At 47.2% G+C, this 18138-nt stretch overlaps 1 protein-coding gene across 1 annotated transcript in view; it reads right to left on the bottom strand.

Moving 5' to 3' along the window:
• Positions 1-592: 592 nt before the first annotated feature.
• LOC127585160 (hydroxylysine kinase-like) overlaps positions 593-18138 on the bottom strand; it is a 36644-nt gene continuing 19098 nt past the window's right edge. Inside the window, 1 exon segment of the mRNA XM_052042375.1 lies at positions 593-3486. Coding sequence (XP_051898335.1) covers positions 3005-3486 — 482 coding nt within the window. The 3' untranslated portion in view covers positions 593-3004.

The following is an 18138-nucleotide window of genomic DNA, read 5'->3' as shown; positions in this document are numbered from 1 at the left end:
TGAGCACTGACCCACCCCAGTACTGAGGGTGTGCTGTCTGTGAGAGGAATGGACTTTCAAATAAGATATTAAACTCAGACTGTATTCGCTGCCTCAGTGCAAGAAAAAATCCCAAAGAACAGGGGACCTCATCCTGTCCTGCTAGCAGTTTAACTGTTTATTACTTAATAACTTTTAATGCAAGCCTTCTCTGTGTAATTTGATGGCACATTGTTCCTCTGCCAGTTCTTCAAACAAGATTTCCATTAATCCATCCATCTGAAAAGTTTCCTCTTCAGATCTTTATCTCACCCACCTTTGGAAGTGACTATTGAATCTGCTTCCACTGCCCTTTCAGACCGTGAACTCCACAGGTAATAAATGAGCTGCAGAATGGGCCCCAATTGCCATGCGATCATAATGCCATTTTAGTTTAACTCTGTGTCTCTTGGTTACTGATCCTGCTGCCATTGGAAAGGTTCCTTTCTGCCCACTTTACCAAAACTCGCTGTGATCTTCAGCCCGTCAACTGATTCTTCCCTCAATTTTCTGCGTCAGCTGTGGCTCAGTTATTGATAGGCAGTCCCTTCAGATCGAGGAGGGATTGCTCTCTCTCCAGTTTTGTGGGCTGTGGACTGGCTATTGGGAGAAATTGTGGGACCACAGACTCTTCCACAGATGGAGCAGGAGGCACCTGATGGAATCGTTTGTGAGGTGGTGCACTCCTTCCACCACCTACACAGGGCTTCTGTCTGCTCTGATGCATGGCCCTGAGGTTCTCAGTACCAACTCCTTCTCTGCTTTGGATGGTCAAGGGCCAGAGATTCCCAGAAATAAGTGTGGACATTGCATTTCTTTGAGGAGGCTTTGAGCACATCCTTTACTTCTGTCTCCTTGGTAATATCTTGCCATGATGGAGCTTGGAACAAAGTGTCTGTTTCAAGAGTCTTAGTGATATCTCTCATCTGAATCCTTAGATAGTGGGTTCAAATCCTGCTCAAGAGAGCTGAACAAAAAGGTCTAGGATGACACTTGGAGGGTGATACACTGTTGACATGTCAATTCCTTGGACAAGAAGATAAATGTTTTGGTCTCTCAGGTTAAAGATCCCATGGTCCTAAAATACAGTTTAGTGCCCCAGCCATTTCCTCTTAGCCATGACCCCTGTGCTCCTAAAAGACAAACTTTTATTTTAACTCTCCAATCTACAAAGGTGCAATCTATTTTTAGTTATATTTCCAGCTTTCAGATTCTTTGTCCTCTTTATCAGTCTTTGATCATCTGTTGTCAGTTCTACAAATCCTCAGGATTAGTACGTATTCTGCCAGAATAAGCTTTTTATAAAATCTAGTTCCAAAATTTTTATTTAGCTATTGATGGTCACATTACCCATTGAGTTGTTATTTCTCACTGGAGATTCCGTCACAGACATTCAGATATGGTACGTTGAAACACAGGACATCCAGCCAGAAAATACTCAAATACAAGACTTTCAACGGTTAGACATTCAGATGCAACAGTTACACTTGGGAGGTTTGGTCATAGAACATTCTGATACAGATCATTCAGTTACAGAACAAACTAACATAGGAAGTTTGATCATGTACACAGTGACATAGAATGGACATATCAGACACATCGTGACATGGAACACAACGATCTGCCTTGGAACATTCAGAAATGGAATCGCAGACATGAAACATTTACACGTGGGACGTTCAGACATCCTGACACATTCTGATATGGGTCAACTTCAGCTCAATCTGCTCAGCATGTCTAAGGTGTCAGTGGAGGAAACTGCTTATTGACTAAGCTATTATTAAAGAGTTTCAGGAGCGTTATGATGGACCGGGGCCTGTGGAATAGACAGGTGTGGGCTGAATGGCCTTCTCCTGTCCCAGTTTTCTTCTGCTAATTGTTAACTGGAACTAAGAGAAAAGTTGGAGGAAAATGTAACTTTAATAAACCTCCTTTAAGAGGTTGGGAATGATAGATATAAGTCTCTTCAACTCACCTTCCTTATCAGATTGCATCATCTGCAGCCCCTTGTTGCATCCACCAATCACCTCTCAGCCTCTGTTGCTATCTCCACCCTTCCCTCCCCCACCTGGCTCCATCTGCCAGGACTCACCCCACGTACTGTGGCGTGGCTCCCTGAGCGCACTGTCCAAGTCATCTGCAGAACGCCTCATCGCCAGAACTCACCAACAAGCACCGAGACCTTGCTTGGCTGGTGGTGAGAGGGATCCTCCGTTAGATCCTTCCTGTATGGTCGGAATATCACTCCCAATACATGCTGCAATGGGGAGGAGACGGTCACCCACCTCTTTGCAGACTGTGGGTTTGCTAAGAGGGTGTGGAGGAGGATGCGAGGGTCAGTGTCGTGGCCCACCTCAAGCAGCTGTGCAGCAGAGGACTCTCTGATCTATGGGCTGTTCCCAGAGTCACACACAGAGACAGACATCAAGTGCTGCTGGAAGATCATCAAATTGGTGAAAGATGCTCTTTGTTCTGCCCAAAACCTGTTGGTCTCTCAGTGCGGTGAGATGTCCGTAAGGGAATGCTGCAGACTTGCACCTTCCAGGCTGCAGGAGTCCGTGCTGAGGGATGCAACGAAGCTCGGTGCAGCCAATGCAAAGGTTCTGTGGGGAAGGACCACAGTCGAGGCTCCTTCCACTACAGGATACCGAGGGGCTGAGTCTGGTGGGGAAGCTCGGTAAACAGAAGGGTGTATCACCTCAGAGGGCCACATGAGTGGCAATGGCTCTGTACAAAATAAAGATGTGCTAACAATACTAGGTATAGAACTAGCAACACTGAATGTGTAGACCAAACAACACCAAGAATATAAAGAGCTTTACACTGTTCTTCTTTTGTCTATATTTTTGTTATTATGAATAAAGTTTATTTTTGAAATTAAAAAGAAAATTCCACAGATACTCTCCATCCCCACAGATGCTGCCTGAGCTGCTGAGTTCCTTGTTTTTTGCTTGCAGTGCGTGTGTTGGCACAAACGGCGCTTATGTTACTGCTGATAGGACTTGACCACATCAAACCAGATCCTCTCCGCTGCCTCTTTACCCACTCGCCACAATTGTTGCAGACATCTCCAGCCGTTCCTGGATGAGATAGTGAGGTAATCCTCATTTTCCGGCTGCAGCAGCACGTTGTGCCTGGCCATCACCAGCATCTGACAAAACCGACAGAGCACCAACAGAAATACTGCACCTCTCTCCTCCTCCCTCAGTGGGATCACACTCTCGAAGCCAGCAATGACATGGCCGCCAACACTGAGAGGGTCTTGTCTGTCAATCATGAGATATGAGATGGTTATCGCCAGCTCATACACAAAACAACCGTAACTCATGTCACCAAAGTCCAGGATGCCGGAAATCCGTAACGTTAGCTCTGGGGAAGTTTTTTCTGCTTTCTCCACCGTTTGATCAGCTGACAAATCCACAGATTGCAGCAGAATGTTGTAGTCATTGCAGTCGCCATGAATAAAGCCTGAAAAAGGTGAAAACGTTCTGTTATACAACAGCGAGGAAAGACATTAGTTGACTCGAAAGAGAAAGATTTAATTTATTCAAATGGCCACCAGACATATTTATTTCAGAAATAACTTATTGAGAGACAGTACGTGGACATGTGTGACAGGGAGTGTGGGCTTACAGCAAGACATGGTGAGTGTGGAGCGGATTGGGAAGAACATACTACCTGTGGCCCCTAAAGCTCCCCAGCTCTGTTTTCCTCGCCCCAGGTCTGGGTCTGGCTGATTGCTGTGGGAAGCCAACAAGCCCATTGCCCCTGTACCACCAGAATGAGAGATGATGCTTTTTTTGGGTCTTAAAATACACTTTGAGTCAGGAACATAGACACACAGTGGGATAGCATTAATCAATCATATTGCTAAGAGCAGTGTATGGACAACACTTCAGAAAGAGTTGTACAGATTGCCAACCAGGTACATTGAACGAGACCCAAGGTCTGCCCTCAGCACCTTTGTTCCCAATAATAAAACAACCCTGGTTCTGGAAAGGCACCCCCCCAAATATCCAGCCTGGCAACATCTTAAATCTCCCCTGCACTCTCTCCAGAGTCATCACATCCTCCTGTAATGTGGTGACCAACGCAGTATACAATGCCCTACCTGTGCCCAAATTAATGTTGTATACAGTTCCAGCATGACTGCTCAATAAAGGCCAGTATCCCATGTACCTTCTTAACCACCTTATCCACCTATCTGATGTCCATAGGCACATGTCCCTGCACTCCAACACTCCTCTGTTCCTCTAAATTTCTTACGTCCTGCCTTTCATCATACGTCCTTGTCTTATTTGCCTTCCCCAAGTGCTTTAATTCAAAACTTTCCACTAGTTACATCTGTGCCACCCAACCCGGCCAATGATGCTTCTCTGTAGTCCAGAACTTTCTCCCGCACCACCAGCCACACTGCCTGTCATTGACAACGTTCTTAATTGTGGCCCCTACATATAAGTCCAAATCATTTATACATTCCACGAAAAGCAAGGCCTATGGAACCCACTGCAAACAGCAGTCCACTCATGAAAATTCCCATTAACCACTGATATTTCCTTTCTGTAACAGAGCAAATTATTAATCCAACACCACTTTCTCTTGGATTCCTAGGACTCGTACTTTCTGATCAATCTGTCATATGGGACTTGTATATCACCTCAAGTACCTGTCCACCAAAATTCTTCAGGAACGGGTACAGTGCAAACACTCCTGTTTACATCAACAGTGCTGAGGTCAAGAAGGTTGAAAGCTTCAAGTTCCTCGGAGCTAATGTAACCAATAGCCTGTCCTGGTCCAACCACATAGACGCCACGGCCAAGAAAGTGCACCAGTGCCTCTACTTCCTCAGGAGGCTAAAGAAATCTGGCATGTCCCCGTCGACCCTCACCAATTTTTATCGATGCACCATAGAAAGCATCCTATCTGGATGCTTCATGGCTTAGTATGGCAACTGCTCTGCCCAGGACCGCAAGAAACTGCAGAGTTATGGACACAGCTCAGCACATCACGAAAACCAGCCTCCCCTCCATGGACTTTGTCTATACTTCTCACTGCCTCGGTAAAGCAGCCAGCATAATCAAAGACCCCACCTACCCTGGATATTCTCTCTCCTCCCCTTCCCATCAAGCAGAAGATATAAAAGCCTGAAAGCACGTACCACCAGGCTCAAAAACAGCTTCTATCCCACTGTTATAAGACTATTAAACAGTCCCCTAGTACGATAAGATGGACTCTTGACCTCACAACCTACCTCGTCATGGCCTTGCACCTTATTGTCTGCCTGCATTGTATTTTCCCTGTAACTGTAACACTTGATTCTGCATTCTGTTATTGTTTTCCCATGTGCTACCTCGATGTACTGTTGTAATGAAATGATGTATGGAAGGCACGCAAATCAAGGTTTTTCACTGTACTTCGGTACATGTTGAGAAGTAAAAGGTTAAGAAATTGTGACTGTACATATAACTGATGAAAAATACCACACAAGCAAGCCCCTGACTCAGGACTAGGTGGTAATTACTGTGTCCGGAACTTGGTTGCAAGCCAATTATACCGAACAATAAGGGTGATGGTTGTATTAAACAGTAAGTGGGAGGTTTGTCCTAAACAATGAGTGTGATACCTGTTTTTGAATCTCTTGATTGTAAATCAATTATATTGAACAATATGTGCAATGTCTGTCTTTGGATCCCTGGAGCCTGGTTGTAACTCTCAGAGCCGCATTCATTAAGTGTGCGTGACAGTGTCTGTATAAATTACTGTCTGCTCCTCTGTATTGTGGAGACCTCGGGTAACGACTCTCGACGAGTGTTGACAAGGCTTCTCCCTGGCGGTATACTGCTAATAAACACGTTTTTACTGAATCAATCTGTGGCACTGTGTAACTTTGCAGCAGGCAGGAGTGGGAACTTAAAATCGGGATAACAATGTGACAATAATAAACTAATTTAATTTTAATTAATTTTCGTTTGTCCCACCTCAAAACATTCAGTTAAGTAGGTCAGACAGTACCTTCCTCTATCAAATCCATACCAACCCTCCTTCATTAACCCATGCTGCTCTAAATGCTGATTTATACCACTCCTTGGAATTTTTTCCAACAACTTGCCCATTGCTGATGTTCATCCTGCTGGGCAGTGACTGGAGATTATTTTAAATGGTGTGGGCAAGGAGCAGGGCATTATGGATGGGGATTGCCTTTCATTCTAGATAAGATATTTATTAGTTAAATGTACATTGAAACACACAGTGAAATGCGTCTTTTTGTGTTACTGAGAATGTGCTGGGGGCAGCCCGCAAGTGTCGCCACGCTTCCGGCGCCAACATAACATGTCCACAACTTCCTAAACCGTACGTCTTTGGAACGTGGGAGGAAACCGGAGCACCCAGAGAAAACCAATGCAGACACGGGGAGAACGTACAAACTCCTTACAGGCAGCGGCTGGAATTGAACCTGGGTCGCTGGCGCTGTAACAGCGTTATGCTAACCGCTACACTACCATGTCAGCCTTTCTTTCATTCTGAACTGTTACATTCATATTACAGCAAAGCATCACTTTACCCAGAGTTCAGAGAGCTAGCAGAGACGTAATGGGCCGATTGGTTTCCTCCTGCCCTGCCCGAGATCCAACAATATTTAACCCACATTCAAAGTTACAACCAGTTCCATGTGCTTCCTGGAGCTCAGCCATCAAAACAGAGAATGGTCATTGGAAAGTCTAAAGACCCTCTGCATCCTTGCTCTCCACCATCAACACCCTCACTGCTTACGGAGACATTCACACCTCCACCGGCAAAGGGTTTGTTCTGGTGGGAGTGGGTTACTGCACACTGAGGTTATGGGACACATCAGGATGGCTGTGCTTTGGGACAGATTCCGAGCAAATTGACCATCACTGGAAACTACGACCAGCAGCAGTGGGAACGAAAGGTGGTGATCAGAGAGGCAGTTAGTGAAGTGGAGAAAGCAACAGAGGTCAGAAGTGGGGATGTTCATTGACGATTTGCACAATGTTCTGTTCTATTCACAACTCCTTGACAAATGAAGCAGCCTGTGGGGCAAGATCCAGACAACAATCAAACTCGGGTAGATAAGTGGCAGGTAATGTTCACGCCACACAAAGCCAGACAACGATCACCTCCAGAAAAGAGAGTCTACACCAACCCTTGTTAGTCACTGGCATCGCCGTTACCGAGTCCCTCACCATCAATGCCCTGAGAGTCACCAATGACTTCAAGCTTAACAAGGCAGGAATGCAGTGACTGCAAGAGTGGGTCAGAGACTGGGTACCTCGCCCCCCTGACTCCCCAATGCCTTTGCCACAAATATGATCAATACTCTTCACCTGCCTCCATGAGCAAAATCCAACAACACTCAAGAACCTTGACGCTGTCCAAGACAAAGCAGCCTGCCTAACTGGCACTTCATCCACCAGTCTAAGTGCTCAATCCCTCCAGCACTGTGCCATGTGCGTTGTGTACAAAATACAATGCAGTGACTCACTAAGGCTACTGCAACCTCAGTCTCTACCACCAACAAGTCAGCAGGTACGTGAGATTTCCTTCTCCTCTGGGTTCCCCACCAATTCAATCACCATCCTGGCTGGGAGATAACTCACCGTTCCTGCAGTATTGCTGGGTTTCAATCCTGCATCTCCCTACCCAAGGTATTGAGGGAGTACATGGTTCAGAATGGCAGCCCATCACCAACATCTCACAGACAATGAGCTGTGGGCGTTACAACAAATGGCCACACCCTGTGAATGAACTTAACAATGAAGCAGTCAGGAGGAGAGCAGAGAGATGAGGGCAGGAGACATTACTCACCAAAGGCATTGTAACAGCATTGGCCCAGCTTTCTTGGCCTCTTGGCAGAGCCGTCACTCAGGTGGCTAAGATGACATGAGGTGGCATCAGAGATTTGCAGCCTCCTGGAAGAAGTCGGTATTAGTGACCGCACATCATTGGCGGCTGTGAAAGTGACCACTGGCTTTCTGCCTCTCACTCCATCCAGGTACAGCCAGTGACAGATTCAGGACCCCAACAAATCTGTGCCTAAATGAATGAGGCAGGTCACTGGTGCACCCCAGGGTTGCCAATTATGTCGGCTTCAACAGATGCCAGTTAGGGGGAGTAGGCACTGAGGTTTGTATCGCTGGCTATCTTGCCACAGGAGGTGGCCACCAACTACTGCACCAGTGTTGTTCTTCACCAGCTCAATCAACCAGGAACTACAGGGATTCCACTCGGTCACGTAGCCAGTGTGTTTGTGTGGACCTGTGCCAACTTCCTGCAGAGCTGTCACCCTGTGGTGGCTCCAACCTCTTTACATCAGCAGGTACACAGTAGCTGGAAGAGGAAGGAAATCCTTGTCAGACTTGGCTGATGACGTCCATGTGACACAGTCAAGTGTAGCGAAAGGCTGTGAGAGGCTTGTCCATCCTCTGGAGGGGTGGAGGCTGACTGGCCCTGCACTTTGTCGGTCCATCCCTTTCCCCCTTCTTAACAATAGAATCAGTTTAACTATCTGCAGCCAAACAGCACTGGGAAAGGATGGCCTGAGGCCCCACTATTTCGTCCCTCACATTTTATCTGAACCTGGTGACTTATCCACATTAAAGATACCAGACCCTTTGATATGTCCTTCCTCTTTAATGCCAATGCCTATCACATCCTGTTCTGTGAAGACAACTGCAAAGTATTCATCCAGTACGCATTTTCAGTGCCTCCATGTTTAGGCTTGTAAAAGGATCTACTCTTTCCCTTCATGTATTTATGGAACAGTTAAGGGATTTCTTTGACTTTATCAGTAAGTATTTTTCATGCTCCCCCTTAGTCTTCCTACTTCCGACTGAATTTCTTTGCTGCATCATCCGTCCTGCCCTGGGCTGTCGATATTGTTGAGCTCCCAATGTCTGTCCAAAGCTTCCCTTTCTGTTTTTACCCTGCTCTGTATCTTTGACATCCATTGGGGTCTGGAGTTGGGAGCTGCCCTTTTCCTTTAAAAGGAACACGCTGGTTTTGAACCATTACTGTCCTGCCCATGCCTCTGACTCTGCAGCTGTTTCCAGTCCAATCATTTCTCAGCCTGATCAAACCGGCCTTACTGCAATTTAGAACTTCAGAATCAGATTTATTATCATTGACTTAGATGACGTGAAGTTTGTTTGTCTATAAATGAGCCAACTCCAACTGAATTATGATTGTTCCTCAATTGCCACATCTTCCATAGGTTTGTTCCTAAAACCGCCCACTCTTGTCCCACCTTTTGCTACATTCTGATTGAAAAATACCTTTGAATGGCATTTGAAGAATTTTGCTCCTTTGCTACTTTCCCAGTTGCCGTTTCAGGTAACTAATTCCAATTATCCCTGCCTTGGAAATTTTTTATTTGTGAGAAATCTGCCTGCAGGTTGTTCTTCTGTTTCCCCCTGAGTGTTGGGGTGTCTGTTGTATGTGGTTTGTTCCTTTTTTTGTTTCTCACTTCAAACCATAAGACCATATTTGTTCTTTGTCGTATCCTAGTCCAATGTTGCTACACCTCCTCCCATTTCAGCACCCCTTTGCCCATCTACTTTCCCAACACCCCCCAACCTTGTTTATCTCAGCTGAAATCCCTGCCATCAGTAATATTCAGCTGTCACATCTGCCCATCTTTAAGCCGTGAATCACTAATAGCCACTGTGTCATACTCCCACTGTGTTCATCTCCATTGTGCCCTAGACTCCTTACATTAAGTGTTGTAAAACACTGTCTTTTCTCGCCTAGTCTTTGCCTCCTTGCCTCCTGTTCTTGTCTTCCAAGCTCACTCACTGAACCATGATCTTTCACATCCACTTCTGTCTCCGTGCTGAAACTGCCGTGACGTTCCTTTCCTCCCCGACAAGCTAGTCCAAACCCACCCCAGGGGCACCAACAAAGACCCCCAGTAGGATATTGGACCTGGCCCTGTTGAGATGCAACCTGCCCAACTTGTACGCCTCCCACCTCACCAGAGCGTATTCCAGTACCACAAGAATCAGAGCTGCTCAAGTGGCGCAGTGGGTAAAGCCGCTGCCTCACAGCTCCAGCGACCCGGGTTCAATCCTGACCTCCGGTGCTGCCCTGAGTGGAGTTTGCACCTTCTCCCCGTGATTGCACGGGTTTTCCGCCGGGTGCTCCGGTTTCCTCCCACAATCCAAAAACATGCAGGCTTAACTGGCCACAGTAAACTGCCCCTAGTGTGCAAATGAGGGGTAGAATCTAGCAGATAGTTGATGGGAGTGTGGGGAGAATAAAATGGGTTAAAGTAGGATTAGTGTAAAAATGGTGCACAGATTCGGTGGGCTGAAGGGCCTGTTTCTGTGCTGTATCTCTCTGTGACTGATCTAAACCCATCCTTCCTGTACCATCTCTCCAGACAATGTTTTCACTGTGCTATTTTTCTGTCCTCTCTCCAGCCTGGCTCCAGTAGCCCTGAAGTGACTACCCTTGAGAACCCCCTTGCTGGCTTACTGTAATCTACCTGCAGCTCAGTTTGGCTCTGCCCAGGTCACTGGTACCGACTGCTGGTAATTCACCCTCCCCTCTCAGAATGGGAGTCCACTGCAAATCCCTCTGAGGTATGCCCAAGTTTTTCCTCCTCTCTTGAGGGAGTTCTGTGAGACCCTCTCTCACTGCTCCCCCTCTATGATCTCTGCTGCCCTTCTGCTCTTCGACCAAGTGCTCACTCAGACTCACTGTACTGGTTATCTCCCCTTCCAGTCTCAACCCGAAACGCCGACTGGCCATTTCCCTCCATAGATGCTGCCTGACCCGCTGAGTTCCTCCAGCGTTTTGTGTGTTGCTCCCCTCTCAGAATGTCCTGCAGCCACTCCTGGTAGGAAACACCTATCACTCCAGATCTCCTGTCCTTTCCACCCCTGAGCTGTATGGCTGTCGACCAAGGTCCCATGGACTTTCTCATGTTATTTTAATTCCTTACAATATAGGAGGCCATTCGGCCCATTGAGTCTATGCCAACCGGACCCTGGCTTTTACTCTCTTTGTCTTCTCCAGAATACAGTGAACACAGGTCAGAGCGCAGGGTGCTGTGGGGTGACCACCTCCTGGAATGTGCTCTCCACGTGACACAGACTCACACCGCAGCTGACTCTCACTTGTCCAAAATCCAGACCTTGAGCTTCTTCAGTTTTCGAGTCACAGAAATCTATGGCACAGGGCAAGGCCAGTCAGCCCATCAGTCCATGTTAGCCCAAATAGACTTCAGGTTAATCCCTCTCGCAGCTTTTGGTCCACGGCCCCGCATGTTACAGAGCTACAAGTGCTCAACTAGGCACTGCTGATCGGCATGGAGACTGTGGGTAGAAGGGCCTGTTTCTGTGCTGTATGACTCTAATGTTTGGTATGATTTCTGGATGACCTCCCTACTGTTGTATTCAGTGCCACAGCAACAACACCAATTATCTGTATGCCTTTTCACTGACCTTATCTACTTGTCCACACCTTTGGGATTTGTACACACTGTCTCATTCCTCTGTTCTTTCACACAGCTTGGTGTATTCTTTTTGCCTTGTTTGCTCTCCCCAAGTGTATTGGTATTTAGCTCACCCGACTGAATTCCATTTGTCACTTTTAGTGCCCAGCCAGTCCTGCACTTTCTTCCCCACCATCAGCCACAATGACATAGAAACAAGGAACAGTACAGCACTGGACCGACCATTCGGCCCACGATGTTGTGCCTATCTTGATGCCAATTTATACTGTGTCCTCCTCCTGTGTATCATCCATGTCCTCACTTCCTCATGTGTCTATCTAAAAGCCTCTTAAACTCCACCAAACTGCCTGCTTCTACTACTGCCCCGGTAACCAATTCCAGGCACCTACCACTCTCTGTGTGAAAAACTTGCCCCTCACATATGCCTTTAAACTTCCCCCTCTAACCTTAAAAGCATTCCTCTGGTGTTGACATTTCTACCCTGGGGAAAAGAATTCTGACTGTCTACTCTCATAATCTATCAGGTCCCCTCTCGGCCTCTGATGCTCCAGGGAGAACAACCCAAGTTTGTCCAACCTTTCCTTATAGCTCATATCCTCTAATCCAGGCAGCATCCTGGTGAACCTCTTCTGCACTCTCTCCACAGTCTCCACCTCCATATAATGGGGCGACCAGAACTGCATGTAATGCTCCAAGCGCGGTCTGACTAAAGTTTTATACAGCTGCAGCATGACTTCCTTTCTCTTGTACTCATTGCCCCTACCAATGAAGGCAAGCATGCCGTACGCCTTCTATACCACCTTATCCATTTGTGTGTACGATGGACTTGGACCCAAGATCTGTCCGTACCTCAACAGCAGTTCTGGTGCCATTGGCAAACTTCCTCATCATTTATACTACTGCCAAAAAACTAAGGAGTTTGGTACTGGGACTCTGGAACCCGCTATACGCAGGCGTCCAGTTCCTAAAACTCCTGATGACCCTTGCCCTTTTGGTTTTTATCACTGAGCCAATTTTGAACCCTGGCTTCCTATCTTCCCTTGGATCCCACAGGCTTTTCCTTTCTTGTGGGAATCTGTCAAACGCCTTGTGAAAATGCTCTGCCCTCCGAATCACTTTGTTTAGTTCCCTCAAAAGCAGCAGTTAAGTTAGTCAGACGTGACCCTCCCCTTAACAAATCCAAAATAAAAAAAATGCTGGAAACACTCAGCAGGTCAGGCAGCATCTGTGGGGAGAGAAGCAGAGTTAACAGTTCAGGGAAAGTGAAAGGTCCTTAGACCTGAGATATTGACTGAATCTCTCTCCGCAGACACTGCCTGACCTGCTGAGTGTTCCCAGCATTTTCTGTCTTTTTCTGATTTCCAGCAAGTGCAGCTTATTTTATTTCCATGACAGATCTATACCTCAGTCTAAAACCTTTCTCCCTACTTAAAACAAGAGAACTAGGTCTTGCATTTCCGGTCCTCTGGCACCAAACGAGTGGCCAACAACACTGGAAAATCATCGTCCTTTTGTTGCACTGACGTTTGTTGTTTACCTACAGCCAACAAACCAGCACCCAATGTTCAACAAACAAGATGCTGCGGGCAAGCCAGCTGAGTCCAGATGAAGAGTCTCGACCCGAAACGTCGGTTGTCCATCTCCCTCCACGGATATTGCCTGACCCGCCGAGTTCCTCCAGCATCTTCCAGTTCCTCCAGTGTCTGCACTCTTGTGTCTCCAGCTCATTATGTTGCCTCTCAATGCCAAGTTCTTTCCATCAGATGGTGAACTCTTCACCCTGTCTTCATTCTTTATGCCATAGAACATAGAACACTACAGCACAGTACAGGCCCTTCGGCCCACAATGTTGTGCCGACATTTTATCCTGCTCTAAGATCTATCTAACCCTTCCCTCCCACATAGCCCCCTATTTTTCTATCATTCACGTGTCTCTCTTAAATATCCCTAATGTATCTGCCCCCACAACCTCTGCCGGCAGTGCGTTCCACACACCCACCACTCTCTGTGTAAAAAATGTACCCATGACATCCCCCTTATACCTTCCTCCAATCACCTTAAAGTTATGCCCCCTCGTGTTAGCCATTGTCGCCCTGGGAAAAGGTCTCTGACTGAACCTTTCCAATTTCCTCCTCCTTTCACCCTTCCCCCCACTTCCCACCTTCTTCTGAATATTGAAGCTATTTTGCTTCCACCTTCTGAAGATTCATCAACTTTTAACATTAACTCTGTTTCCGTTCCCGACGTTTGCAGTTTAACTGTTGTGTGGTATTCCCGCTGCTGCCAGTTCCAAACCCCACCCCCGGCCCCCATCAGACACCAGCCATCTCCCCCCCACAGGTTCCAAAAGTGACCACACTTCTGGCTTCATCTTCCCCTCCCAGGTGGCTGCATCAGGCCCCTCCCTCCCCCTCCACTGCCGACTTCTAACCCATGCCAACCCCTGCCCCACACTCTCTGCAATGCTTTGCTCTTGCCCTCCGTCACCGCCCCTCACACTGGCTGTGGTGCCGCCTTGAGTAGCTGCCAGGCTGTGTTCCTCCGGTGGGGGGGGTTTCAGATGGGTGCTGGTCTCCCAAGGTCAGTTCCTTCCTAGGAAGGGTAGGCTGCAAACCGCAAGGACTGGTGCTTAGGATTACGTGGGAAACACAGCCCAGAAACAGGCCATTCGTCCCAACCAGTCCGTGCTGGCATTCAAACTCAGAGAGAATCATAGAGTCACACAGCAAGGAAACAGGCCGTTCAGCCCAACTCATCCGTGGCTGACCAAGTTGCCTAAATGAGCTAGTCCCATTTTCCCACATTTGGCCCATATCCCTCCAAGCCTTTCCTGTCCATGTACCTGTCGAAATGAGTTGTAGTTATACCCACCTCTACCACTTCCACTGGCATTGTTCCATACACCCAACGCCCTCTGTGTGAAATACTTACCCTTCAAGTCCCTTTTAAATCTTTCCTCCCTCATCTTAAACCTGTGCCCTCTAGTTTTGGACTGGGGAAAAGACAATAAAGAGATATTCACTTTATCTGTGCCCCTCATGATTTTATAAACCTCTATAAGGTCACCCTCATTCTCCTACACTCCAGGGAAAACAGTCTCAGCCTATCCAGTCTCTCCTTATAACACCCTTGTAAATCTTTTTTGCACCCTTTCCAGTTTAATAACATCCTTCCTGTAGCAGTGTGACCAGAACTGTACGCAGTACTCCAAGTGTGGCCTTACCAACGCCTTGTACAGCTGTAACGTGACGTTGCAACTCCTGCACCCAATACGCTGACTGATGAAGGCAAGTGTGCCCATCATCTTCTACTCTACTCAGGCTTCCTCTGATCCTCCCTCATGTAAATCCCAACCCATCCCCCATTACCAGCAACATCTCAACCAGCACCGTCGCCAACTGCAGTGCCCCCTCTACATTCAGCCGTCACCCCCTACTACCAAAACCAGCTGCAGCCCATCCTTTCCACAACCGGTTATGCCCTTGCTGACCCCCTTCCCTTCCCCGTTCACCCAACCCCCCCCCCCACTGCATCTCCACCTCACCAACATTGGAGGTGAACCCTCCACACCCACTGTTTCTGACGAAGCTTCCACCACACAGCCAGCCCAATACATCACGGGCACGTCCCTCCCCACCATCTACAGAGGGCGCTGCCTCAAGAAGGCAACATCCATCATCAAAGATCCCCACCATCCGGGCCATGCCATCTTCTCACAGCTACCATCGGGCAGGAGGCACAAAAGCCTAAAGTCCCATACCACCAGGTTCAGGAACAGAGACTTCCCTTCAACCATTCGGTTCTTGAACCAACCGGCACAATCTAAATCACTGCCTCAGTATAGCAACATTATGACCACTTTGCACTACAATGGACTCTTTCTTTTGTTCTAATTGTGTCCCTTCTTGTATAATTTTGTATAATTTATGTTTTTCTTGTGAATGTTGCTATGTGCCTGTGTGACGCTGCTGCGAGTAAGCTTTTCGTTAGAACCTGTGTACACGTGTACTTGTACAGATGACAATAAACTCAATTTTGACTTTGAGGACACAAGAATCCTCCTGGATTGCACAAGTGGCACCTGACGTACATCTGATGGGACTGAGGGAACCCACCATTCCTCTGTTATCAGAGGAAGAAACCATCTTCTGCACCAGATCAATGCAAATTTAATTCCAGACTGCTTTCAGCTTTAGATATGATACGTTATTTTATTATCAATTTAACCATTTTTTAAAATAATTGTGGCAGCATTTCCCTGATGTAACCCCTGCCCTTTGCAGAGTGGAAGGTGCACACCACTGATACTGTACGTAGACTTCTTCTCAGGTTGTGACTCAGCTACCCAGTTCTAACTGAACTGTGAATCTACCACCAGCAGGCAGCTTGTCCACCACTGACTAACTCCGCAAATAAAACTGTAAGTTAGGGTCGAGAAATTTTAACAGCAAAATTGAACAATACTTTAGAATGAGAACTCTCCTCTTTCAACTATTTCTTTTCTGACCAAAGTCCTCTCCTTTATACCAATAACCTACTCACTGATGAACAGTTTGGGCTTTACCAGGACCAGATCTCACCCAGATCCCACACATTGACAAAAGAGCTGAATTCTAGATGTGAGGTGAGAGTGACTGCCCTTAACATCAAGGCAGCACTTGGCCAACTGTGTCATCAAGGAGCCCTGGTAAATCTGATCAATGGGTTTAATGGAAATAACAGTCCAGCAGTAGGAACCAAACCTCATACAAAGGAAGGTGGTCAATCGTTCAAGCCCCAAGACATCACTGGAGGTGATACTCAGGGCAGTGTCCTAGCCCCAACCATCTTCAACTACTTCATCAATGACCTTTCTTCCAACATAAGGTCAGGAGTTATGATGTTTGCTGATTGCACTATATTCAATTCCATTTGCAACTGCTTATTAGGTGAAGCAGTCCATGCCAGCATGCAGCAAGAGCCAAGCAACATTCAGGCATGGACTGACAAGTGTAAAGTAACATCCATGCCACAAAAGTGCCAGGCAATGACCATCTTCAACACAAGTGAATCTAACCCTCTCCCCTTGATATTCAATGACAACAATCATCATTGATTCAAACACCATCGTTATCTTGGGGTTATCATTAACAAGGAAGTCAAATGGACCAGACACTTAATGCCCTGGTTGGGTCAGAGACAGGGTAAGATGCAGTGAGTAACTCAGCCACTCCACCATCTACTGGACATGTCAGGACCGAACTTTCCACTTGCCTAGATGAGTTCAAATTCAACAACACTCAAGAAGCTCGATACCACCTCAAACAAAGCAGCCCACTTGATCGCCACCCCATTAACCACACTCCCTCCATCACTGATACTCAGTGTGTACTAACTACAAAATGCACTGCAGTTACTCACCCAGCCTTCTCAGATAGAACCTCCCAACCCACGACCTCGACCACTGAGAAGGATAAGGGCAACAACTGCATGGCAGTGTCACCACCTCCAGGTTCCCCTTCAAGTCCCACACCATCCTGCCTTGGACATTTATAACTGGGTCTAAATCCATGGACTCCTCTTTCCCAATAGCACTGCGGGGGAATGTTTGCCAGGAGGACTACAGCAGTTCACAAAGGCAGCTCACCATTTTCCCAAGGGCAAATAGGGATGGACGCTGGTCTGGCCGACAATGGCCACATCCTGTAAATGAATAAAAGTACTTCAGGAGGGGGAAGTTGTGAGCACACCAGTCCTCAATGAGGGGTCAGTGGTGGAAAAGGTGAAAAGCTTCAAGTTCCTGGGCGTCAACATCTCGGGGGATCTATCCTGGGCCCAACACATTGATGTAATCACGAAGAAGGCATGCCAGTGGCTCTACTTCATTAGGAGTCTGAGGAGGTTCGGTATGTCACTAAAGACTCTTGCAAATTTCCATAGATGTGCAGTGGAGAGCATTCTGACTGGTTGCATCACCGCCTGGTACCATAGAACCATAGAACCATACAGCACAAAACAGGCCCTTCGGACCACCATGTTGTGCCGTCCATCAAACCACCCTCACACTACCTAACCCCTTCCTCCCGCATATCCCCCCATCCCACACTCCTCCATATGCCTATCCAACAAGCTCTTGAACCTGTTCAATGTATCTGCCTCCACCACCACCCCAGGCAGTGCATTCCATGCACCAACCACTCTCTGGGTGAAAAACCTCCCCCTGACATCTCCCCTGAACCTCCCACCCATAACCTTAAAGCCATGCCCTCTCGTCTTGAGCATTGGTGCCCTGAAAGGAGGCGCTGACTGTCTACTCTATCTATTCCTCTCAGTATTTTATATACCTCTATCATGTCTCCTCTCATCCTCCTCCTTTCCAGTGAATAAAGCCTAGCACCTTAAGCCTCTCCTCATATTCAATACTCTCTAATCCAGGCAGCATCCTGGTAAATCTCCTCTGCACCCTCTCCAACGCCTCCACATCCTTCCTATAATGAGGCAACCAGAACTGAACACAGTACTCTAAGTGTGGCCTAACTAGAGTTTTGTAAAGCTGCATCATCACCTCGCGGCTCTTAAACTCAATCCTGCGATTTATGAAAGCTAACATCCCATTGGCCTTCTTAACTGCTCTTTCCACCTGTGAGGCAACTTTCAATGAACTG

Source organism: Pristis pectinata, chromosome 32 (assembly GCF_009764475.1).
Source record: "Pristis pectinata isolate sPriPec2 chromosome 32, sPriPec2.1.pri, whole genome shotgun sequence".
Classification (NCBI taxonomy): Eukaryota; Metazoa; Chordata; class Chondrichthyes; order Rhinopristiformes; family Pristidae; genus Pristis; species Pristis pectinata.
This window is presented reverse-complemented; position numbering and strand designations above follow the sequence as displayed.